The sequence below is a fragment of the Spinacia oleracea genome, chromosome 1, assembly GCF_020520425.1.
Source record: "Spinacia oleracea cultivar Varoflay chromosome 1, BTI_SOV_V1, whole genome shotgun sequence".
Taxonomy (NCBI): Eukaryota; Viridiplantae; Streptophyta; class Magnoliopsida; order Caryophyllales; family Amaranthaceae; genus Spinacia; species Spinacia oleracea.
In genome coordinates this window covers 78,580,814-78,606,867 of record NC_079487.1, presented here as the reverse complement: position 1 = coordinate 78,606,867, position 26,054 = coordinate 78,580,814, and the positions used below count along the sequence as shown (strand labels likewise).

The window sequence follows — 26,054 nt, the reverse complement described above, 5'->3', positions numbered from 1 at the left end:
TTCCTAATTTGAAAGATTGAAGCAAATCAACAGTTTTTTAAATTAGTAAAGAATCACAATTTAATTTCAAGCATGATTTATGTATGTCTGACTTATATAGTTTTATGGTTTTCCTGATTTGTTAATTGAATTGAATTGTGAAGGTGTGTGAGGGTATTATCGTCTATTCCTAGGGGGACACGAAAAGTGTATTTACTCATTTATCCCTCCCCTCTTCCCTTATGTAATAGAGAAGATACATACATCCAATTTTTCACGAGTTATTACATAAACCATAGGCTTATAGCATATTGCAATACAACTGGATAAACATCATGCAGCAGCATATACACCAAGAATACACAGATAAGTTCAAACAGGCTCCAGAGTAAAAAAAATGGTCAAATAGATGTTTGCGATTGCAATGTTGTAGCGTGATTGTTCTCAAGATCAATAGATTGTCCTCGGAAGTAAGGATGCAAGTAAGGAACTCCTTCCAAATACAGAGGGGTCTGCATTTCTATCAACCGAGAGATCTACAATTAAAATAAAAATAAAAAAGCCTTGGGTTAATCTAGTTAATTCAAGCATTAGTTTATGCATGGCAACATATTCTAGGTTTCCCAATGACAGAATTAAAAGAAAACCGTCAGTTAAAACAAGGACAAAGAAATACTCCATAGTAGAACATGCATTTGTCGAAAATATTGTGTCAGACCTATTTGAAAAAAATATATAGTTGATGTTAACTACAACAGAGAGGAGCTCCAGTAAGAATATTAGCCTACCAGATGTGTCTGACACGAATCAAAATAGAGGGGGTACAAGTATCCACCTAGTTAATTAATAATTATGGATTAATAAGATGATCTTGTTTTGCAGGATTTGCCCTCAATATTGACTGAAGATATTTTTATCCTTACAGAGTTACAGACTCGATAAGGATTCTCTAGGTAAGTAGGTATGATTTGCATGATAAGTAACCACTTACAGCTCGACGGAAGGCAAACATTTCTTCTTGTCCAGATAGTAAAGATATTATGCCACTCGGGGAACCACCAGAACTCGTACTGCCTTCTGCTAAGACATCCCTGCGAAGCTTTGAACCTTCCATCTCTGTTTCGAACTGGAAACTGAAAGACAAACCCGTTTTCTGTCAATAAATGCTTCTCAAGATAATCCTTCACAAGTTTCATAGTATAAAATATTCTCAATTTCCTTTCCAGACGCCAACTAGCTAAGTCCTTCAACAACCAAGTTTCTAAAAGCACTGGATCAAGAAAAATACATATGTATGTTTTATGATCAATTTAGTTTATACTTTCTTGATATGTACGTATAAGCCAAAAGTTGCAGAGGCTATTATGAACTATTGTAATCTATTCATTGGTCAATCATCATGTGACATTCAGTTCAAATCAAGACACTTAAACAGTTAAACCTCAAGCACCATCTGGCTTGAGGCATTGGCTTTATAGAGCGTGCCTGATGCTCACAGCTGATACAGACATACTGTTGACATTCCCCAGTCAGAAAAACTAAATTATTTTTCAACAACCTCAGATTGCGTATAAAAACAATATTGGGCATATATCAAGCCACTTAGGATGTATAACATGGATCTTGGCTGTGACCTGTGGGCTGTGGGTAACTTATTTTAACGGAAAGGCCAAGGGAAATTGCAGAAAACAACATTACAAGAGTACAAGCAGGAGCTTAGCATTTCAATAATTGCATTAATTCTTGAATGATAATAGCCAACATTAGTTCAAGTCAGTAGTATCAACATCCCAAAATGTAACTTGTAAAAATGAAAATCCCAACTGTTGAAATTCATTATATAATACCTGAAAATTGTTAATTAAGTCAAAACATGAAAGATCAAGATACATTTAAGGCCTAAACTGACATTTACCAAAGAAATTCACAAAGTGCGAAGCTAGCACTTGCCTTTCCATATCAAAAAGAGTTCCTTCTTCGGTTCCTTGGAAAAGATCATCAATGGAACAGGCAGCAGAACAATATAGGCGACAATGATGATTGTATAACTCATCTATGAGAGTGATAAATCTCCGTGCCTGAAACCATAACATTTGACATAGCCAACCATCAACTCTACTACTCAACATGAACAGTTGTCTAGAGGCTAATACATCAAGTTTAGTATTTGACACAGTTACTGGTGTGCTAAAGTGCTAAACATATTAAAGCTATGTTACTCAGAATCTCGGGATTGGCCACTAGTGTTTCATGGGTATGTCTCCATGAGCCAAACTTGGATTTCACGAAATTGTGTCAAGTATCCACATCCATGTCAACCATCCAACACTTGTTAAATCAATTTTATACAAACACGGTATGGAGGTAGTACACTCAAGACTGGAAGCACACCTTTCTTAGAATAGAGGAATTAAATTAATATGCGTAACTAGTATGTATAGGCGAATATGTAGTTTATTAGTCATGATTTAAGCACATAAGTGAAGCCACAGCTAAAATAAAGCCAAAATGATTAGTTCTTCAGGGAAGATCCTGATTCGGTTTCTAGATGTTCAAATTGATCCAATGTTCCAAATTGATCAGGCTTTTAGTCATTAATATTTTAAAAAGAAAATATTTTACCCATCAAATCAATTTTAGCTACAATGTGGCACATGGAAGGGGTAAGCAATCCATACCTTGTCCCTAATACGCATGCTCATTGCTGGTATGTCAGATATAAAGACAGTGTGGTAATTATTAGCAACTGCAATATAGTCTGCTGCCCCAACCTAACAACAGTAACAAACAAGCGTTGTTGGTACTCAACATATAACACTACTCCAAAAGCAAAAAATATTGACAATAGAACAAATTGCACGGATCTGTAATCAGTTTAATAAGTTTCCAGATAAAAGGCAGTGAGAATATGGAAAGCAGGTTCTGGTAATTTTAAGCACCTAAATGCTTCAATTTCAAAAGGCCAGTGCAAGCACTTTCAGTTTTTCACTACTTCCAGCAGAAACTTTCCATGTAAACAACATTCTAGAAAAGCCTAACATTGCTATTTTTAAATTAATCATTTATCACTCCTGCAGCCAGTAACATCTTATCAAGTCCTCATGCCGGAGAATAAAGGAAAATGAGGGAGCATAAGCTCACCGAACAAATCCCAGCATAAGTTCCCGTATACCTAACCAATTAGCATTAAGTGGACTAGTGGAGTAGCCCACTAGGTTTATTGATTGAAGTTGCAATGCTTATTATTTTCATTGCGTGACAACCAACTCTGAGTGATAACAAGAAATCCAAGAAGAAATCCAAGAACACCTATACTGACACATTTATTCAACCCATATCTCCTACATGTGTGAGCCCATACATTCCTCTAGTGTACAGGGACCAAAGGAGTACTAAAACTACACAATGCCCGTTTGGTAGAGGGTAATATAAGATGTCAACCGTAAAGAACTTATATAGTTATATGTGAATTTATTTGAAAAGTCTCATGCTATTGTCCAAGGCAATGCTTGTCACCTTGTTCACCCTAAAATATCTCTTTGCTTCGTAAATTTCCATCAACTTTAAAGGTGGTATCAAGTGGTGTACGGGGTTGTATAAATAACATCACCCAGATCAAGCCTATAAGCTAGGACAAAGCGGGTCGCCAGAGGCCAGCCTAAACCAATGAGGCAACGTATGGGCTCACACATTATCTAGCCTATTGTCAGTAAACAAGTGTTATTTATAGCCTATAGGCTTGGTCTAGGTGATGTTATTTATAGCCTATGCTATTGTCCAAGGCAATGAAAATGGTGCAGTAGCCAATAAGCTATATATATGAATCTATTGGCGTGTATTTTAAATAAAAGGCAATTAACTAAACCTGACAAAGACAACACCTAATCTATTACATTATACTAAAACAAACACCAGGAATAACACGTGTCACTTCCTGGTGAAAAAAATTCCCGCCAAAACCTTTTTTTCTATATTTATTCATTTTTTTGTTTGAACAACTTTTTATGGAAAAGATTCAGTATATTTGACTAAAACTTTATTAATCTTTTGAGAATCTGTCAAAATCTTTTGTACTGCATGCTATTTTACCTTCGAACAATTCTTTGTTACTCAAATATTTTATAAAAAAAATGGTCAATCTGTGAATGCACGGGACCTAATCTAGTCCACAATATATGAAAGCCGAACATACCAAACACATAGGACTACATCAATAATATTTATCAACACTCTTCTAAGTGCTTCTTTGATTGACATACAATAACATGAGAAGTAGAAGTTTCTAGGAAGTGGAGGAACGTGGAGTTGTTTGGTTGGCCGAAACATGGGAATAACATGGGAAGCTACACACCTTAGAAAGTTTCACTTCTCACAAAATGGTGAAAGTTGTTTACCCTACTTAAGTGAAACTGTCCACTACTTCAACCAAAAAATACTTTGCACTTCCTAGGAATTGAAACTACATGGCCGAGGAAAAACATTCCTTTGTTCAACCAAACTACGAGCACCAACAAAAATCCCCTCATAAATGTAATTCCTGATTGGTAAATTGTTACGTCCTTGGAAAATGGCAAGTCTAGGTGTTCTTAGCCTTTGGGAAAAAATAAAAAAATTCCGCACATCTCAATGTAAAGACAATTAATGTAAAATGCATTTATTCACTGCTTTTAAAGAACTTTGAAGTAAGCTATGTTTCCTTTGAGATGGACATGGAGCATAAACTACTGTAGTATAATGTTATGCTTTCTTGTGTTGTGACTGGGAAAATGGAAGTAGCTTTCAGAATTAGTTAATAAGTCAGAGAGCTTTCTTTCTTGTGCTCACCATATATAGAATCACGTAGGTGGCATTTTCCAAGGGTTTCGTTGATGGACCCCTAACCCTCCTTGGTTGTACAATGACTTTAGTTACATTATTTATCTTATTTCATTTGTTATGGAAGCTCTCACATAATTATAAGTTAATAAGTCAAAACAGGATCCAATGAAATATATACTACATGCATCATGAGAATGATAAGACTTCAAATAGAATGACCATAAAATACATGCCTGATGATAAAATTAAGACAGCCAACATAAAAATAAACAACAATTGACATATTAACTTTTAATTATGTGAGAGCTTCAAATCGACTAAAAAACAGAAAAAGGCAGCGAGAGAAGTAAGTGCATAGATCAAGACAGGAGCATCCCCACTCAAAGGTAAAAAAAAGACATGTGCACCCCAGAATACCAAGCAAGAAAGCAAATATAATTTACCGCTCGACCACAAAGATACTCAAAGGAAAAACGTGCAACCCCATTGCAGCTTTGGAAAACATCTAAAGTCCTGCAAACACAAGCATAATTAATCAGAACAGGTGTTACAAAAACATCATAATAGACTTGGAGAAACCAAATACTACCTTCCAAACATCACTTGGATTGTCTTAGTAGTCACAACTCCTCCATATTCGTTGGTGACCTCATACCACAATTTGTCAAATTCCTGCAGTGCCTTGCTATCTAAAGGACATAAGTAGTGAACCTGTGAATGGAGATACCTGAAGTAAGAAGGGCAACTATAACCAATCATGCGAGGTAGAGTAAAAGGTCCTGCATGAGTAAACTACAATGAAGTACAAACCAACTCTCGCCTTTTTACTGGATGTCTGAGCAATAAGTCGGCGATAATCAATCTCACTACCGATTGAAACATTCTGGCAATGTTCTTCCAACTTCTCAACCAGCTTTAGGAAGATCTCCTTCTGCATTCCATCCTGTAAATACAAGATTTTCAGGGTTCAAATATGTGAGTTATATCATGCATTCCTCAAAATCCTCCAGAACAGCCATATGTGTTTTGCACAACAAAGATTAAGAACGGTAATTTAAGTAAAATACGAAATATTTGCAGAAATAGAGAGGAAGAAAAAATAAAGTGTTAGCCTGTTATGATAGAGAAGGAAAAGGATTAATGGATGGTAAGAGAAGAGTAAAAAGGTTTTGAGTTTGATTCAATTACAATTTAATGATATCACAAATTCCAAGGTGACACGACAATCAGACCATAGATCTGGTGTTGCAAATGAAGGTATAACAGAACAAAAGAAAGTCCAAAAACTTAAATCACTGTATAAAATACATATGTTCATTGTGTCCCAACATTGTTTTTCAGTTTCCAAACATGAAGAATCATGAAAAGACAAACAAATTAAAATGCAAAATAGACGTTTCTGAGCATAACAAAAAAACACAAAATATCACCATTAGAAGTGACCACAAGATCAACAACCACCCAAAAGGCAGAAAGAAAACCCCTTCAAGTTACAAGACTACAATGCCTACCTGATTCAAGTCTCTGGGAGCTCGATTACTGGTGGCTACAAGCACAGTTCCAGTGCTCAGTAATCTGCTAACAATTCCAGACAAGGTCACAATAGCAAATACATCAACAGCCTGTGGTAAAGAACAAATATTACAAGTCAAATAAGTTGCAAAATCAACCTTGCTGCCAAGGAACACATCTTATGAGTTGCATATTTACTAGACAAGAGATTACAATCTCATTTCCAAAGAAGTTAAGTAGGATCTCAAAAGCTTCACAAACAAGAAAAAACACCACAATGACATGGGACTTTAGTGTGATATTTAGGTAACTTTGCACGATGCATACCAAATTCAAACCTTTCTCTATTGTACATCAAGGTGGGAAATGCAAGACTCCTGTTAAGAATTTGTAAAACCTCGAACTAAAATATTCCGTCATAGATAATAGGACCATAGGACGGATTTATGTTTTAGGCATGGATTTTTTCACGCATGACTCATGAGTGCTGGTGCCTAAATCTAACTACATGTCCGAATAGCCAAGGACAAAAGAGAAAGATTTGCAAGGAACTCAGGGCATTCTAGATTTAGCAAATTGAACTTTGAAATTCTCCCGCTATTACCCTTAATCCCGTCATAAAAAATCCATAGAAGACTACTCCCTCCGTATTTTTTTAAGAGTTACAATTACTACTTCCGGGCGTAATTTTTTTAGGAGTTACAATTCCATTTTTGGTAACTTTTACACATACTCCCTAATTGTTTATTATTTCCTATTTTTCTTTGGACCCACTTAAATCATAAATAATTCATTTTTGGTAACTTTTACACCCCTCTTGCATTTTTTCTATTTCTTTATTGTCAAATACCCCATTTGCATCATTATTATATCAAATTAAACTTAACTTCCTTATCACTTGTTTCGGTCAATATATTACTCCTAAAAAAATACGGAGGGAGTACATTGGTATTTTGGAGTGCAATAATACGAGTAGTGACTAACAGTGATGATATCTTACCTCCATTGCTTAAAATGAACCCCGATTAATTGGGAACAGCGTTCAATATACCAATCATTTGCCCAAATTCAAGGGCAGGAGTTTAGCCAAAACCAGCACCAATACCCACTGACAACAATATAAGATTATCAAAATACTACTCCCTCTTTTTATTCTTTCCACTTCCCTTTCGTAATATATTTTTTATTCTTCCCATTCTACCCTTTTCCTCACAAAAACTACCCATATGGCTCAAATGACCCCAACATTAACCCTTGTTCCTTGGTAACTCCTCATGTTGGATTACTGTGTACTAAGTAATGCAATCAGCTTAGTGTAGCAGCTGTGATTAATGCAAGTTGTAACTAACTTTTGCTGACTCATCACCACATCAGCATAAATGATTCACTAAGAATCAGTTACATATTGTAACAACTTTTAGTACATTCTAGAATTATGCTAAGCTATAAATACTACTTGTAATAAGCTTGTGATTATCAATCAATACAATTTCTAAATTCTGTTTTCTTCCCCAAATCTTATCATGGTATCAGAGCAGGTCTGATTACCTGCGTTCTTCCTGAAAATTCCGCGAAAAATTCTTCTCAAAATTGTTCCTAAAATTCGATAAAAATCACAAAGTGTCTGCTGATTCTAATCAGAAATTCTGAAATTCTTTTCTGTTGATTGTCAATTTGTTGTTTGGCTATCGTTTTTCTGGTTGATAACTTCCTGGAAATTGTTAATTCTTCATCAAAACACTGAGAATGGCTGGTGAAACTGAATACAATGAGGATCTGAGAAACAATGGAGTTCTTCCTCCAAATCAAAATCCTGCAAGCATATACTACATTCATCCATCAGATGCTAATACTGCACAGCTTGTTTCCTTCAAATTTAATGGAGAAGTTTTTGCTGGATGGAAAAGATCAATGATGCTTGCATTGTCAGCAAAGAATAAGATTGGATTTGTTGATGGCAGCATAGTCAAGCCAGTTTTTGATACTATTGAGTGCAAAGCATGGGAGAGGTGTAATGATCTGGTCTGTTCAATGATACTGGGAAATCTGAGTGAAACTTTGGCTAAAAGTGTGATGTTCTTGAAGTCAGCAAGGGATGTTTGGCTGGATCTTGAAGACAGGTTTGGTTTCACTTCAATGACACAAGTTTATTCACTAGAACAAAAACTAGCTGAGTTGAGTCAAGGAGATAAGTCAGTGTCTGAATTTTTCACTGAGATTAAATCAATCTGGGATGCAATTGAGGAGGCACATCCAATGCCATATTGTACTTGCAATAACTGTACATGTAATGTCACCAAGAAGTTTTTCCAGAGGCAACAGGAAAAAATGGTGATGCAGTTCATGATGAAGCTAACATATCAGTTTGCAACAATCAGAGGAAATGTGCTGATGGTGCCTACTCTACCAAAGGTTTCAGAAGCCTACAGGTTGTTTGCTCAAGAAGAGAGACATCAAGAAGTTTCAAAGAATGTTCAGTCCACAGAATCTATGGCATTTGCTGCAGAGAAAAGGAGATTTGGTGGTGATCATTGGAACAACAAGAGTTATAAAACTCAAGCAACAGGTTCTCATTCAGCCAATTTTCCGAAACCAGTGCTTAGTAAAGGGAAACCAGGATCTGGATATTTTTGCACACACTGCCAAATACCGCCAAATACCTGGACACAGTATTGACAGATGTTTCAAGATCCATGGTTATCCACCAGGTTTCAGGAATTTTAAGGATAACAGAACAGCTGCACTATCTTTTGATAATTCTGAAGCAGTACCTACTAAGGTTGAGCCAACAAATACAATCTCTGTGGATCAATACCACTAGTTGATGGAGCTGCTAGGCAAGCAACAGCAACAAGCACAAGGAGCTCTAACAACTAATCAAAACCATAATGCAGCACTGATGGCAGGTAACATCTGCTTATTGTCTCATTCCAATTCTAAGTGGTTGCTTCATAGTGGTGCATCAGATCACTTTTGTTGTGATCTTTCACAATTCACTGCTTATAAAACTGTAGAAGATAAATCTACCTACATCACTATACCTAATGGCAGCAGAGTTCCTGTGAAACACATTGGATCAGTTGTACTCAATGATGAGATCACTTTGCATAATGTCCTGCATGTTCCAGAATTTAAGTATAATCTGATTTCTGTACACAAACTATGCAAGGACCTAGATTGTGAAATGCATTTTACTCATGAAAAATGCTTTGTTTGCTGTCAGAAAGGGAGGTTGATTCCTCTTGCTGATGTTAGTTCTGGTCTATACAATGTGGGAGAACAACAATTAAGAGGAGCAGTTCCTGTGGAGTCACATGTTTGTAATGCAGGTTATTCTTCAGTCATTGACAATGCAAAGTTATGGCACTTGAGAATGGGACACCTACCTTTTAGTCAGCTGAAACATATAGACACTAATTGTGAAATAAGCCCTTGTATGCAGGATACTATATGTCAAGTATGTCCTGTAGCTAAGCAGAATAGGTTAAGCTTTCCTCACAGTAGTATTAAGTCTAAAGCTCCATTTGAGTTGATTCACATTGATGTTTGGGGACCTCATTCTGTAAAAACCTCAACTGGATGTAATCAATTTTTAACCATAGTGGATGATTTCAGCAGATTTACATGGATTCACATGTTGAGAAATAAAAAAGAAGTAGTTCCTGTTATGACAGATTTTTTGAATATGGTTCAGACTCAATTTGGTGTATCTGTCAAATGTGTTAGGTCTGACAATGCCAAAGAGTTGTGTGAGGGTGAATTGAAACAGTTGTATCTTAAACTTGCCATTCTTACTCAAACCAGTTGTAGCCACACACCTCAACAGAATGGGGTGGTTAAGAGAAAACACAAGCACTTATTGGAGACAGCAAGAGCTCTTTATATACAATCAAGGGTTCTATCAAGGTTTTGGGGAGAATGTGTCATGTGTGCAGCTTATCTCATCAATAGAATGCCTTTGAAAGCTATTAATCTTGACACACCTTATTTCAGAATGTTTGGCATTGTTCCCAATCTCTCTCACTTGAGAACTTTTGGATGCCTCTGTTATGTTTCAACTTCTAAGGTTGGCAGAACTAAACTTGACAGCAGAGCATCTCCATGTGTGTTTATGGGATATTCAGTTTCTCAGAAGGGTTACAAGGTGTTAGACATTGATGCTAATAAGTTGTTTGTTTCCAGAGACATTCAATTTCATGAGAAACACTTCCCATACCATCTTTACACCAAACACAAACCACCTACTTCTAATTACACCAATGCCATATTTCTTCCAGCTTTTGCTTCACCACCTTTATTTGATACTCCTGATTTCACCACTCCAGAGCATATCTTTCCCACTTCTCATTCTATACCTAACACTCCCACTTCCTTCTCTTCTCCTGTTTCTTCTTCCCCACTAGTTACCTCTCCTACTGATACTGGATCAACATCATCTTCCAGTCATAGTACTCATAATGAAGAACAAATTGTTCCCTCCACACCTATGAACCCCATTTCTACTGTCACTCCTCCTCTAATCCATCCTAGACAGTCCACAAGAAACCCCAAACCTCCTTCTTACCTAAAAGATTATATATGTCACACAGCCACCTCTCAAGATCATATTCATGATCTAACCACCACCCACTGGTGCAATCTGGTATCTTACATCACATTTCCCACAGATTTTAAAGCTTTCTTATCTCAAACTTGTGATATTCAAGAACCAGTGAATTACACAGAAGCTGCTAAACATCAAATCTGGGTGGAAGCTATGCAGAAGGAACTAGAGGCATTGGATCACAATCTCACATGGGAATTGGTAGAATTACCAAAAGGAAAGAAAGCTATAGGTTGTAAATGGGTGTTTAAAGTAAAACTGAAGTCTTGTGGTGCTTTGGAAAGGTGCAAAGCAAGGTTGGTAGCTAAGGGATACAACCAGAAGTATGGGATTGATTATGAAGAAACCTTTAGTCCTGTGGTCAAAATGAGTACTATAAGATGTCTCATTGCAGTTGCAGCAAGTAAACACTGGCCACTTTACCAACTTGATGTAAACAATGCATTCCTTCATGGTGATCTAAAGGAAGAAGTATATATGCAAGTTCCAGAAGGCATTCCTAATCCTACAAACAAGGTCTGCAGATTACTCAAATCTATATATGGTCTAAAACAAGCATCAAGACAATGGCATGAGAAGTTAAGAACAGCTCTTGAACATCAAGGTTTTATTCAGTCTAAATTTGACTACAGCGTGTTCATTCACAGAGAAGGCAACCACATCAATATTGCTGCTGTGTATGTAGATGATGTCATTCTTACTGGCACTAATCCACAAAAACTTGATGAGCTGAAATCTCACTTACATACAGAATTCAGCATCAAAGATTTGGGGAGACTAAATTATTTTCTAGGCATAGAAGTTGGGTATACAGATGATGGTGTCATTTTGAGTCAAAAGAAGTTTACTAAAGAACTTCTCTCTGACTGTGGTTTTGATCTCACCAAGAAAGCCATCACTCATTTGCCTTTAAATATCAAACTTACTGCTACTGATGGAGATTTATATGCTGACACAGAGAAGTATAGGTCTTTGGTTGGGAAACTCAATTTTTTGACCCATACAAGGCCAGATTTATCTTATACAGTTCAATCTCTGAGTCAGTTTATTCAAACTCCTAGGGAATCTCATGTAGCTGCTTTACAACATACATTGAGATATGTTGCTCATACTGAAGGACAAGGGATCCTACTTAAAGCTGCAAACAATATTACTTTACAAGCCTTTTCAGACTCAGATTGGGCAGCTTGCCCTGATTCCAGAAGATCAGTGACAGGCTATGTATTGTTACTTGGTGGATCACCTATTTCTTAGAAGTCAAAGAAACAAACTACTGTTTCTAGATCTTCAGCAGAAGCTGAATACAGGGCCATGGCAGCAGCAGCATCAGAAGTCACCTGGATAGTAAATCTCCTAGCTGATATGGGGGTACATAATTTAAAGCCAATTTCTTTACTTTGTGACAATCAGTCAGCATTGCACATTGCCAGAAACCCAGTGTTCCATGAGCGTACTAAACACATAAAAATAGACTGCCATTTTACAAGGGACAAAGTTCTTGAAGGGCTCATTCACCTCACTTACTTGCCTACTCAACAACAACTAGCAGATGTGTTCACCAAGCCCTTGCCTTCTGCTCAATTTCAGCTGTTACTATCCAAGATGGGATTGTCTTATTCTTATCCCCTTCTATCTTGAGGGGGGATGTTGGATTACTGTGTACTAAGTAATGCAATCAGCTTAGTGTAGCAGCTGTGATTAATGCAAGTTGTAACTAACTTTTGCTGACTCATCACCACATCAGCATAACTGATTCACTAGGAATCAATTACATATTGTAACAACTTTTAGTACATTCTAGAATTATGCTAAGCTATAAATACTACTTATAATAAGCTTGTGATTATCAATCAATACAATTTCTAAATTCTGTTTTCTTCCCCAAATCTTATCACCTCAAAAGCATGTGGGAAGAATAAAAAACAGAGGTAATTAAAATTTTGTTTGTTTTTCAAAAGATGGAAGAGGATAATAGAGTGTTTTCTAGAATTTCAACCTAAAACCTATAATTGCAGGACTAGGAAGATTAAGTTTAGTAGTTTAGGATCTCAAATGGAATTTAACATACTTCCTCATGTAGCTGCAGTTATTATCTTTTACTAAGGCTTAACCTAAATTGTATATCACAAATTCACAAATAAAAGTAAGACTTATCGTTCGGTTCTTTGCTATCGGTTGGGTATTCCGTTGTTCTCTGATTCGACGTCGTGTTCTGCTTGCTCTCGGGTTTTCGATGGGGACATTTATGGGGATCATGCCGTGTCTTGTGCTGAGATTGTGGGTATTAAACATCGACATAATGTTGTTCGTGATACCCTTTTGGATATTTCCTATCGGTCGGGGATTTCTGCTCGCAAGGAGGTTGATGTTGGGCTGACTAGTGAGAGCGATGGAGCTCTTCGTCCTGCAGATATATTGCTTTATTCATGGGATGGCGGTCTAGATGTGTGTGTTGACTTGACTGGGTCTTCCCCTATGACGCAATCTGGGTTGTCAGACTTCGTTCCGGGTCGGGTTGTGGCGGTTGCAGCGTAGCGGAAGCAGGATAAGTATGCGGCGCGTTGTAGGGCTTTGGGTTACGGTTTCTTTCCTTTTTCCTTCTCTTCTTTCGGGGAATTAGAGAAAGGGGTTGTTTCGTTGCTGAAGCGGGTCCAGACGTACTCCAGGGCTCAAGACATTGGGGCACGGGCAGCTGCCCACATTTTCAGCAGGATCGGGTTCGCCATAGCTAGAGGAGTGGGGGCCCAGATTGTATCTCGGCTCCCCTCCAACTTCTTGTAGTTCACTTGATCTTTGTAGCTTGTTAAGCTTGTAACGTTTTGGTGTTCTCCCATAATAATAATAATAATAATAATAATAATGTAGGCATGACAGTTTCTTAGTTGAAACCCGATCCCCTAATGGTATGAATATAAATGTCAATAATCTTACACCCGTAAAGGACAAATCTGAGAAGGCTGAAGGCTCCGAGGTATATGTATGAAGAGAAGCAAGAAAAACAACCCGATCCAATCAGAATTATAATTAAAAATTCTCCCATCCCAATTGGTAAAGAATAAAAAACTGAATATTGCAAACACATTTTTAAGTTCCATGTCCCAGTGAGTCCCAAGTTTCAAAATAAGCACAAGATTGTAGAGGCATGCAATCATATCCATAAATTTCCCCACCATGTAAATTCAAGTAAAATCTCACAACACCATTGAACATCATAAGATAAACTGACCTGTATCTCATCGAAACAAAGAATGCTAGCTCCTCTTTCACCCACTTGCTGCCCTACCAAAAAATTATCCGCCACAGCAGGAAGAATGTATTTAAATTGCATTTCTTGCTTATATTGTTCTTCTCCAGCCAACCATTCTTTGACTTTGATATCAAAGGGAAGGTTCATAATCCAGTTAGATATACTAGACTGCGAGGGTTTTTCTTCCACTTGGCGCTTCCAAATTTTATGCATATGTTCATTAATTTCTAGCATAGCCTGCCAGTAAAATGGTCATGAAAAACAAACAGCTTAATGATAATGCCGGCTGTACCCAAAAGCTTTTCTTCTCTATCTCTTTCCTTTTTTATACCTCATGAAAGTGAAACCTTCTTCGATGGTTAATAACCCCTTCTGTTGCACTGTAAAACATGTCCATGAGCATAGTTTTTCCTGCAAAGATAGACAGAAATTAGATGAAAACAATTGTCTCTTAAAACACTACGGGCAACAAAAAAAACAACTTATCTAAGCAGACAGAAAAATACAGCTTACCACTTCCCACATTTCCATACAAATATAATCCTTTTGGCGCCACAGGAGCAACAGGACGAGGACCAATCAAAGAATCTAACTTCCTCTCCCTGTTCAGGTATGAAACCCACTTTCCTACTCCTGGTTCTACATCCTGAGAATTCCTTCTGAACCAAAAGTACAATTTCATAAGAAAAAGGCAACATATTGGTCATAATTAGAAATCATTGAAGTACTCCATATGTAAAAAAAAGAAACCAGTTCAAGTTCTCACACAGTAGGCAAAATGGAACTTTACATGCACCCTACCTGAAGTATTCTACAGAGAAACCAACCAGCTATTCCTTCCCCACTCCCAAAAAAACACAGGAAAAAGAGAAGGACAATCACAGTGCAATTAGGAAAATTAATTTAGCACAGTGTGAGCACAAAGACAGTATTGAGCATCTCTCTCTATCCCACATAATAGATATTAGTATTCCACCAAATAAATGGCATGGGGATCTCTCTCGATCCCCCATAATAGATATTAGTATTCCACCAAATAAGTGGCATGGGGATCTCTCTCAGTCCCCAAAATAGATATTATGAACACAGCGACAGGCAATAAAAAGATAATCCATACAACAGTTCAAATTGGAAAATGACTGGAGTAATAAACAACAAATATGCTTGCATTTCTGTGACAACACCTGAAAAGGAAATTATTTCGTGATTAAATTTCCCTAAAATTATTTCCAATGAAGGTTCAAGTCATTCAACAACGTTTTATTCGCTTACAAGTCACCATAGGAACTACTACTGCCTTTCCATACAGATATTATGAGTGGTTTCGAAATAACATTTCGATGCAAGATATGGAATATACTAAGCATTTAATAAATGTAATAGACATCTTTTATGCCAGAACAAAAGTTGAAGATATCACAAGATGTTCAACTGTATGGAGTACGGACACTTGCGATCTTTATGGATAAGAAAAATAGAGGAGGAAGACGGAATGATAACAACCACCAAGGTATCAACAATAAAGTAATCAGTGTCCTTAATTGAGGAACTCCCTTTTCTTTCTTTTCTTTTTAAAAAGGAATGAAACAATGAAAAAATAGTAGCAGGGGGTATACAAAATTAAGCATAGCACAAAATAGGAAGCAGCTAATAAATGGAGAATCGTGTACACTTTTTCAAGACATCTCAAACGCATCAAATATTGAAACGCTGACATTAAACAGTATGCCTCACCGGGTCGCCCAAGTTTCAACCAGCTTATTACGCTTCTTCCGAATTTCTGACCACACACCGCCCTCTTGTTTGCGTTGTGCCTCCTCCATTAGAATCCGGCGATGCTCTTCCCCCCTTTTCTTCTCCCAGATTGATAGCTTTACCTGCAGATAGAAGTCCAAAACAGGCATAAACATCAAAATTACATTACTCTCACCATCACAAACCATCACATATGTAATACATCAGCCATTTGGCATACATGATATTCTTTCATATCCTTCTCATAGTTCTCCAACCTTCCCATAAGATTTTCCAACTCTGAAGCGACTTTTTCTTGATATGGATCATGCTGTAACTTCCCTTGCTCAACCAGATTCTGGTACTGTACCAATGGTCCTGCATGAGTATCTCTAGTCAGTATTATTCCAAAAACATCGACTTACTACCATAAACTCACAATAACAACTCAACCACAAACCAGTTGAATCTGTAAAGACAATCGAGGCAGTATAAACAGGAGTTTTACATTTTTCGTTATCCAGTCAACTTACTGATATACTGTGCGAAAGACTGAAATATACCAATTTGACTCTGTATGGCAACACTAACTACATACAACTGAAACTGATAAGTTAGCTGAAATTGTAAAAGTCGTAGATGAAATTGATAAGGTGCGCTGCTGAAAAGGATAAGGTACCTGATTAGATAGACGAATGTTTGGTAGAAGTTTAATGGTTTAAGGAGCTGAAATTTTTTAAACAATTTTTAAATGATAAATTAAAGGTAGATTACATGAAATTAAGTACCAATTGAAAAGGTATTCAAAGTAACATCTCAATTTAAGTTCATTTTAGGACCTTAAATTCTAATTAAGGTGCTTGCCAAGCCACTCTAATCTCTTATGGTGACTTAAAATTAGCACCTTATTATTTAAGATGCCCAAAATGCCATGCCAAACAGAGCCGAAGTTTTGAATTTCTTATACAATCGGAGAAACAGGTCCAAATATTGATCCATCTCAGATTCAATTGCTTCTGCTACGATAAACAAAGCATCCCCTGTCACGTAGAAGCGCAGCATATAAAAGGAATATGTGGAACTGAAAGGGTTTGATGACTCAATCAATGAGTTACAACGTATGTCAAAGAAATGACATTCCTCACAGGCAAATGTTGAACTATTCTAGTCATGTCATGCCCATGAATAATGGAACATCTAAATTCTAACGTACGTTTAGTTATCATAATCCTCTCATGGAAAAACAGTCCTTATTTCACTTCAAACAAGAATTTGAATTCAAAAATCAAAACATTATGAACTTGATAGTTGACACCATTTTGGATTGGATTGTGTTGGACAGTAAGGACAGCAGCAGTAAGCTAAGCCACAGCATTACAAAGCTGGTCTAGCATACACTGGATTGAAGCTCTTCTAACTGAATTGCTGAGCTGTCTTCTTACACTGTCAGCGTGGTTGTTTGTACCATTGCATTATGATTGGCTGTTAGGATTATTCCTGCCTTCTGATTGGTCATGCCAGCAGAGAGTATTCAGAGATTCAGACTATGTAAGGAGCTTATGTTTTCCCAGCTTTCTACTTCATTAATTCTGTAATAGCTTGAACTCTAAGCAATTCTCTCTAATTCCGTTTCATCTCTTAGCAGCTCAGTTTATAGCTGCCACATCTGTGTGTTCTTGTTTTCTGCTATACACTACTAATTTCAACCAACTACATATTCAGATGAAAGATATGGAGATGATATGATTGAGTATCAACAACAGTTCTATCCTAATGAGAAAGAACAACCACAGAGCCAGCGTGGTTTCCCAACTGCTAAACAATGTACACAACTGTTGAGTCTTCTGAGCAAGCAGCAGAATGAACAGATACACAGTTTGAAGATGGTGACACATCTGACCATGCTTTCATGGCAGGTAATACTTTATGTTTCCTCACTTGCTCTCATTCAAGTTGGTTGCTAGATAGTGGTGCCTCATATCATATGTGCTCAAGTCTTAGTATGTTTGATCATTATTAGTCTGTCAATGGGATTGATAAATATATTGCCATACCTGAAGGAAGAAGAGTCTCAGTGCATCCAAAGGAACAGTGACGTAAATGAGAACATAAAACTGAAGGGTGTCCTGCATGTTCTAGAGTTTCAATACAACTTGTTACGTGTGAATAAGTTGTGTTCAAATATGTAGAGCACTGTCTCATTCATTGCTGATAAATGTTTTATTTAGGGCCATTCAATGAAAGGGCCATAGGTTCTTGGTTGTATGAAGTCTAGTCTATAGAATGTGGATGCAAGTGAAGATAAAGAAATTAAATCAGCTACAACTTGTCTTACAGCCTCTACTACAATCAACACTGCAGATGCTAAGGTTTGGCATTTAAGACTTGGTCATAAGCCTTTCTTGAAAATGAAGCATATCATTAGTAGTTTGGCCAAGTTTACATATAATGATAGTATTTGTCAGATTTGTCTTGCTGCTAAACAACCTATTAGTAGTGCTAAAACCTATTAGTTAAATCAGCTACAACTTGTCTTACAACCTCTACTACAATCAACACTGCAGATGCTAAGGTTTGGTATTTAAGACTTGGTCATAAGCCTTTCTTGAAAATGAAGCATATCATTAGTAGTTTGGCTAAGTCTACAATATAACGATAGTATTTGTCAGATTTGTCTTGCTGCTAAACAACCTATTAGTAGTACTAAAACCTCTAAGATGTTTCAGGTGATACATTTAGATACTTGGAGTCCTTACAAGAACAAAACTCATAATGGTTGTATAATGTTTTAGATTATAGTTGATTACTTTACTAGAACATGGACTTATCTCTTGAAGTCTGAAACCGATGTTGTTTCTATTATTGGTTCTTTTCTGAAAATGGTTGAGACACAATTCAATGCTAAAGTATTCTGTGTGAGGTCAGATAATGCTTTAGAATTATGTGAAGGAGATATGAAGCTGATATTGTTAGCAAAGGGTATAGTGCATTAAATTAGCTGTAGTGGAATACCCCAACAAAATGGTGTTGTTGAGAGAAAACATAAGACAGCTGTTGGAGACAGCAAGAGCATTACATTTTCAATCTAGATTGCCTTATCAAATATTTGGGAAAATGTATTCTCTTTCCTCTCCTCTCTCTTCTCCACAGACAACTCCTCATTTCACTCCCATCTCTTCTTCTCCATCTCCTCCTGCACCAACTCACAATCTCACTCTTGATCTCACTGAGCCACCAGTCAGAAAATCCATCAAATCCACCAGACCACATAAACCACCTTCACCTTCCTATATGGATACTTTCAGTGTTTTACTGCAAAACACTGGTGCAATCTAGTCTCTTATACTAGTTTTCCACAGAGTCATCATCCACTGGTGACGAAATTAGAAAATCTCATTGAGCCAAAAACTTACAAAGAAGTTGTTCCAAGTCCAGAGTGTATAAAAGGCATGGAGAAAGAAATTGAAGCTTTACTGGAAAATCATAAATATGTCCATTTCCGATAGAGCCAAAGATTCATTTGTTCTTTTGGCTGTAGGATGTAATGGACTAAATCAAAATGGCTCTTAAAACCTCTTCGCTTCCTTTCCATGAAGTAGAAGATGGTCGTCCCGTTGTCGTCCCGTTATCGCTTTTGGGTCAATTGGAAACAACCTCTCTGCAAATGCAGGGGTAAGGTTGCGTACACCCGACTCCCCCTTACCCCGCTTCTTGCGGGAGCCTTTTTGAGGCAATGGGGTAATGATAATGATGATGATGACTGGAAAATCATAAATGGGATGTTGTTACTTTGCCTAATCGTAAGAAACCCATTGGTTGTAAATCGGTGTTCAAGGTCAAACTCAAAGCTGATGGGAGTCTTGAGAGATACAAAGCAAGGCTGGTAGCAAGGGATATACACAAAATATGGCATAGAGTTTGAAGAAACCTTTTCTTCGGTGGTGATAATGGTCATTGTTAGATGTATTATTGCCTTGTCAGCTAGTATGAAGTGGATTATCTACCAACTGGATGTGAATAATGCTTTTCTTCATGGAGATCTCCATGAAGAAGTGTACATGAAGATGCCAGAAGGAATCTCAAACCCAGAGAACAAAGTATGGAACTCAGTAAGTCTTTATATGGTCTTAAGCAAGCTAGCAAACAATGGTTTGCAAAGCTCCACAATGAGTTGCAGAAACAAGGCTTTGTACAATCAAAGAATGACTATTCTCTGTTCATCAAGAGCTCACTTTAAAAAAGCGCACCCAAGGCACGCCTAGGCGCAAGGCTCACCCAGGTGCAGCCTTCAGCTCCCCAGGCGCAGCGTTGTCCAACAGGCGCGCACCTTCGTGCGCCTTTCAACGCCTTAGACAATGCGCAAGGCGCAACACCTGATGGAGTGATTTTAACTCAGAAAAAGTTAATTAAGTCCTTGTTGAGTGAGTGGTTTTGATGTCAAGAAATCTGTTTCTACACCTCTTCCTATTAATACAAAACTTAATGTTGATGGGGGCCAACTGTATGACAATTGACAACCCTGAGTTGTACAGATGCTTGGTGAGAAACCTTAACTTTCTCACTCACACAAGACCTGATCTTTGCTTTACGGTTCAGTTGTTGAGCAAGTTCATGCACATGCCGATAAGTGCCCCAACAATATTGCCCCATGTTGGGGCACTTATCGACAAGGAATCTTGGTCAAAGCTTCTTCTTCTCTCACACTCCAAGCTTTTTCAGACAGTGATTGAGCAGCTGGTCCCAACACCAGAAAGTCCATCACAGGTTACATTCTTCTATTTGGTGATTCTCCTACCTTTTGGAAGTCTAAGAAACAAGGTACCATTTCCAGAATCTCTTCTAGCATTCCTAGGGCCGGTCTCTTTCTTCCTCCCGTGAAGCTGAATACAGGGGAGCGGCTACTTCAGAAGTTACTTGGAGGAGTTTGGTGTCAGTAATCTGAAGCCAGTAACCTTATACTGTGACAATCAATCTGCAATCTACAATGCTAAAAACCATGTTTTCCATGAGAGTACGGAACACATTGAAATTGATTGCCATTTCACTAGGGGCAAAACTGAATTATGATTGTTTGTACCATTGCATTATGAATGGTTGTTAGGATTATTCATGCCTTCTGATTGGTCATGCCAGCAAAAACTATTCAGACTATATAAGTAGCTTATCTATTTTCCTAGCTTTCTACTTTATTAATTCTGTAATAGTTTGAACTCTAAGCAATTCCTCTAATTCCATTTCATCTCTTAGCAGTTAGCAGTTCATTTATAGCTGCTAAGAATCATATATGTGTGTTCTTCTTACTGCTGTGCACTACTGATTTCAACAGAGTATAGGACAAACTCAGATGTTTCAATAAGTTTATCCAAAGTATGGCAAGAATTTCGATTTAACCATTAACTTGTCAATGTATATGGTTTTACAACATAAACTTACTATTAATAAGAGTCGTTCTTTCGCCTTTTCTAATTACTCCATATTACAACTTACATTTGACACATATACTCATATACTTGTTCAAGTGTCGGTCTCAACTATTTTATGAAAGGTTACCATTTATAGGTCCAAAATGAAGTGTTTAATCGTTCACACCATATTGAAATGTCGATCATCCGACAAAAAGTACTGGACGTAAAATGAAGAGGTAGAGTAACATAGCGAATCACTATGAAACAAAAACGTGGCACTCTGTACAACGTAAAAGCTACTACTCCATATTAACATTACAATGAGCCAAAAATTAGGTTTTATAAAAATAAAAATAAAAACTCGAATAATCATCACACTTAACATTCTATAATTATGCGGAAATTTAAAAGACAGGAGCTAGAGAATTGAATTACCTGGTCGCGTAGAGTAGAAGCGGATGAATTTGTGTCGAAAATTGGGATCATGACGAACAGAAACATGCGAGAAGATGTTTGAAATTTGCGAAATTCGTCTGATCATTTTCAGATTTTCTCTCTCCTACCTTCCAATTTGTTGTGGATTGAGGTTCCCAGTTTTGAGAATTTCTTTCTCTTGGGAGAACGAGGTTGCAGGAAAAGTGCAACATTGATGATGTGGCCTCTTTTAACACGGTTAACGTGTAATGAATATGATGGTTAAATAAAACGTTATGAAAACGGTTGGAGGGAGAATGTGAGAAGCAAAGATGTTATTGGGCCGGGTTACCCAGGGCCCGTTTTGACTAGTCACTTGACTCACTTAGTCACTTTTATGGGTAAATCGGGTCAACTCAATGACAATCAAGCATGGACCTCAACGCGCGGATGGTGAAGGGGTGTGCACGTAGATCTACGTGCACCTGCATCAAAACACAAAAACATTAAAACAAAACGCAAAAAATAAAAATGAACGATTTCCCTAGAAATAGCTAAATCGAAAACTAATTCCCAACTTGCATTGGTTTAAAAACTAATTCTCATGGTACCGTCCACGTAGGATCGGGTAAGAGCTTCGTATAATTTTTAAAAAAAAAATTAACATAAAACCGCCAAAGTTATTAGCGGTTCATATATTAGAATCGCTAACACCAGTAGCGGTTTATACTAAAGAACCGCTACCACTGTTAGTGTGGTAGTGGTTCTTTAGAATAAACCGCTACCACGGTTAGTGGTTCTAATATATGAACCGCTAATACCGTTAGCGGTTTTATGTTGAATTTTTTTAAAAAAATATAAGAATCTCTTACCCGATTCTACGTGGACGGTACCATGGGAAATAGTTTTTTAAACCAATGCAAATTGAGAATTAATTTTCGATTTAGCTATGTCTAAGGAAATCGCTCAATAAAAACTACGCAAAAGCGAAAAAGAACGTAATAAACTAAACAGAAAGAACATAATAGAGTAAACGAAAAGAACATTAACCAAAGCCTGAGAAGAACACTAATGTTAAGATACCAAAGAAAAGGTACAAAAATGAAAAGAACATATTATCTCTCCTAATTAACTATAAAAAGAACAACTAATCCTTACTTTTAAAAAGATCATCATGTGAAAAACGCAACAGAAAAACAACAAAAAATAATAATCAAGTATCGATAATATTTTTAAAAAAATTAAAAGAACGGTAAAAAAATTTAAAAGAACACAAAATAATGAAAAAAAAAAAAGAACAACAACTTTTTTATAAAACACAAAGAACAAAATCAAAAGAAAAAGAAAATAACAAAAACTCAAAAAAAAAAACAAAAAAAAACAAAGAAAGGAAAAAAGAACAAAACATGTGAAAAATAACATCTTCTGTTTCCTTATCAAACAAAAGAACAAAATGAAAGGGATGAAAATAACAACATATCTATGTTATTTTATTAGTTGTATTTGTCCTTTTCAAAACATTTAGTATTCAAATTAAAAAGACGAAAACGTATATTCTAAAATTCTAAAATGTTCTAGTTATATGCTGAGTGAATATAAATCATCTCCTCTTTCTCTCTCTAAAATGTATTTCTAAAATTCTAAAATGACTAATGGTTATGATTCATAAGTACAATTATTATATATATAGTTGCTGAAAATTAGAAAATAAAAAAATAGGAATTAGAATCAAAGAAGAACAGAGAAGGAGAAAGGAAAATTTCTTAAAGAGTGCATAATGAGAACTGTGCACGTGTTTTTATTTTGTTTTTTTAACAAAATATTATAAAAGAACAAATGACTAAAAGAACAAATAGAGAGACTAAAAGAACAAGTCAAGTACCTTGTCCCACAATAACATATGATTCTACGGATTTTTCATGAAATGACCCCGAGGTTTACGTTAATACACCAAATACCCATAATGTTTCCAGAATGCACCAAATACCCCCGAAGTTTAAAACAATAACACCAAATGCCCTTAATGAGCATTTTCCGTCCATTCCTTTAACTCTCCGTTAAAATTAAATTAATTTTTTTCCCTTTTTTTCCCCTTTATCTCTCTGTCTCTTTCTCTTTCCTTTTTCAATCTCCATTGTTAACCCATTATTTCACCTTCACATTCCTTGAGCTTTTTGAAAATCCCCACCCCCATTGCCTCCCCTTTCAAAAATTCAGATTAACTCAAACTAAGACAAACACATTCGATTTTCGCACCTCTTCAAAAATTCACAAACCTTAACAAAAAAAAATTGATCCCCAAATCAGCAATATTTGGGGATTTCAATCTATATTTCCCAAACCTGCAACCACCCTCTTCTTCTTCTTTTCTTTCTTTAACCCAAAAAATTCATCCAATAAATCATATATGGTGGGTCTTCTCAATCGAAGATCGAGGGTGAAGAAGCTCCACCACCGTCGCAGGCTCCACCATCGTCGCAAGCTCCACCACCGCAATTGAGGCAATTACATCGCAAGCTCCACCACCACCGTCGCAGGCTCCTCCCTCTCTCTCCTCCACCACCTCCTCCCAAATCTCTCTCTGTCTCTGATTTTCTCCGCTGCTGCGCCGGTTCTGCAGATAATCCTAAGCCTTCCGAATGTGTTTGTGGCAATTAATTTTTTGGGGTTTAATAATATAATTAAGTGGACACTTGATTAATATGATGGTGAGGAGGATGAGAGATGCGTTTTAATGGTGAAGAAGAAGAAGAAGAAGAAGAAGAAGAAGAAGAAGAAGAAGAAGAAGTGCAGTAGAAGGAGAAGAAGAAGAAGAAGCGCAGTAGAGGAATAAGGAATGTTTGGTTTTTTTTTTTTTTTTTTTTTTTTGTAAAATTTGGGTTTTAATTAGGGATGATCCCAAACAAAGAGTTTTGGGTTTTTAAAAAAAAAAAACGGTTTTTTCATGAAATGCCCCTAAGGTTTCACGAAACGCACTAAATACACCTGCGCGTTTCAAATCACATAATATACCCCTTTTTAAACTTATTTGCACCAAATGCCCTTAAATATCCTTAATGACTAACGGTCGTTAACTTCCGTTAGTGTTAACCTCTAATTTCATGTAATTAACTCTAGCTAACAAACAACTTATTAAATTACTATATTACCCTCCCTTAATATCTCTTCCATTCTCTCTTCTCAGTTCTCACTCTGCTCAACTCATTTTCACTCATCCCCTCCACACCATGGCAGCCTCTTGCTCCTCCTATCCACCACTACAACCGTTCACATTCTCTCTCCTGACCTCGCCTGACCCTTCGCCGCCCTAGCCACCGTCTCGCTCACCACGACCCACGGACCAGAAACACATGCTACCACTCCTTTTACTTCGATCTCCTCCTGCGCCTAGCAACCACCACCACTAGCTTATTGCCCCCTTTCTCTCCCACCTTCTCCTCCGTCCTATGGCATTCCCTCCTCAATTAGAACCACCAACATCACACAAGACACCTTTTATAAATCCAAGAACCCTAATTCCCCAATTCTATCACAAAAATCGTGGTTAAATACCAATTCAATTGTGAACATTCAATTCGAGTGTTTCCATGTTTCGCCTCGATGTACGGTGAATTGGAGTTGTTTGAGGGATTTGTACATTCATATTACTCTTATCAATGAGGATGCAATTAACAAAACAAAATTCTGATGGGAAGTCCTCGGTTGACGAATCTAAAATTTGGGGATTGTAAAGGGTTTTCTGCAATTGATACTTCTTATTCTTCCAGTTTGAGAAATTTGGTGTAAAATTTCTTATTCTTCTAAGGGTGGGCAAGATTTGCTGAATATCTTTGTCTCTAATGATCTCGAGACATTGATTCTGGCTAGTAATTTTTTGTCGACCAAATGCAGGTTGATGAATGCCACGTCTTCTTTGAAGAAAGTTGAGCTGATTTTCCGAGCAGTGCCAAAGCACGATGAAGGTGATGAGGTCATGTATAAGAAGTATGGTGATGGGTTTGCGTTAGGCGTTAGCAATTGATGTTTGATGAAGATGGTTTGAAGAAGGAAAATTTGTGGTTGGGTTCACCATTTTGATACCCAGAAAAAGGAGATGTGAGATTGACAGGAGAGTGAGAGGAGAGATGGGATTTAGAGTTAAAAGTTAATTAGGGTTCATTAGGTGTTAATTAGGATTAATTATGCTAATCAGTAATTAATAAGGGTTAACTTAGGATTAGTTAGATTAATTAACAGTTAATGTTAACGGAGTTAGATTTTCGTTAAGTCTATGGGCATTTGGTGCAAATAAGTTTAAAAAGGGGTATATTATGTGATTTGAAACGCGCAGGTGTATTTGGTG

General features: G+C 36.9%; 1 protein-coding gene across 2 annotated transcripts; it reads right to left on the bottom strand.

Moving 5' to 3' along the window:
• Window positions 1-176: 176 nt before the first annotated feature.
• On the bottom strand, window positions 177-21,946 carry LOC110793393 (uncharacterized). 2 transcript variants are annotated; one of them, XM_021998267.2, is made up of 14 exons: window positions 21,734-21,946; window positions 16,135-16,271; window positions 15,894-16,036; window positions 14,673-14,815; window positions 14,491-14,570; window positions 14,139-14,396; window positions 6,309-6,419; window positions 5,618-5,740; window positions 5,387-5,508; window positions 5,241-5,310; window positions 2,658-2,750; window positions 1,930-2,057; window positions 971-1,112; window positions 177-515 (listed from the first exon to the last, which is right to left on the bottom strand). In XM_021998267.2, the coding sequence occupies exons 1-14, from the start codon at window positions 21,837-21,839 to the stop codon at window positions 381-383; spliced, it is 1,791 nt and encodes a 596-aa protein (XP_021853959.1). In that variant the 5' UTR covers window positions 21,840-21,946; the 3' UTR covers window positions 177-380. The 2 variants fall into 2 exon arrangements, with proteins under 2 accessions (XP_021853959.1, XP_021853958.1); XM_021998266.2 differs by having other exon boundaries at window positions 14,673-14,818; window positions 21,734-21,945.
• Between the last annotated feature and the right edge of the window lie 4,108 nt (window positions 21,947-26,054).

What these genes read in the sequence shown, in the direction of transcription:
- LOC110793393 (XM_021998266.2), bottom strand. Translation starts at nt 21,839, where the DNA reads ATGATCAGACGAATTTCGCAAATTTCAAACATCTTCTCGCATGTTTCT. An exon ending in AGGATATGAAAGAATATCAT is followed by an intron (nt 16,037 to 16,134) that starts GTATGCCAAATG and finishes TTCTATCTGCAG; the next exon opens with GTAAAGCTATCAATCTGGGA. An exon ending in CTCCCAGAGACTTGAATCAG is followed by an intron (nt 5,741 to 6,308) that starts GTAGGCATTGTA and finishes TTGTATTTACAG; the next exon opens with GATGGAATGCAGAAGGAGAT.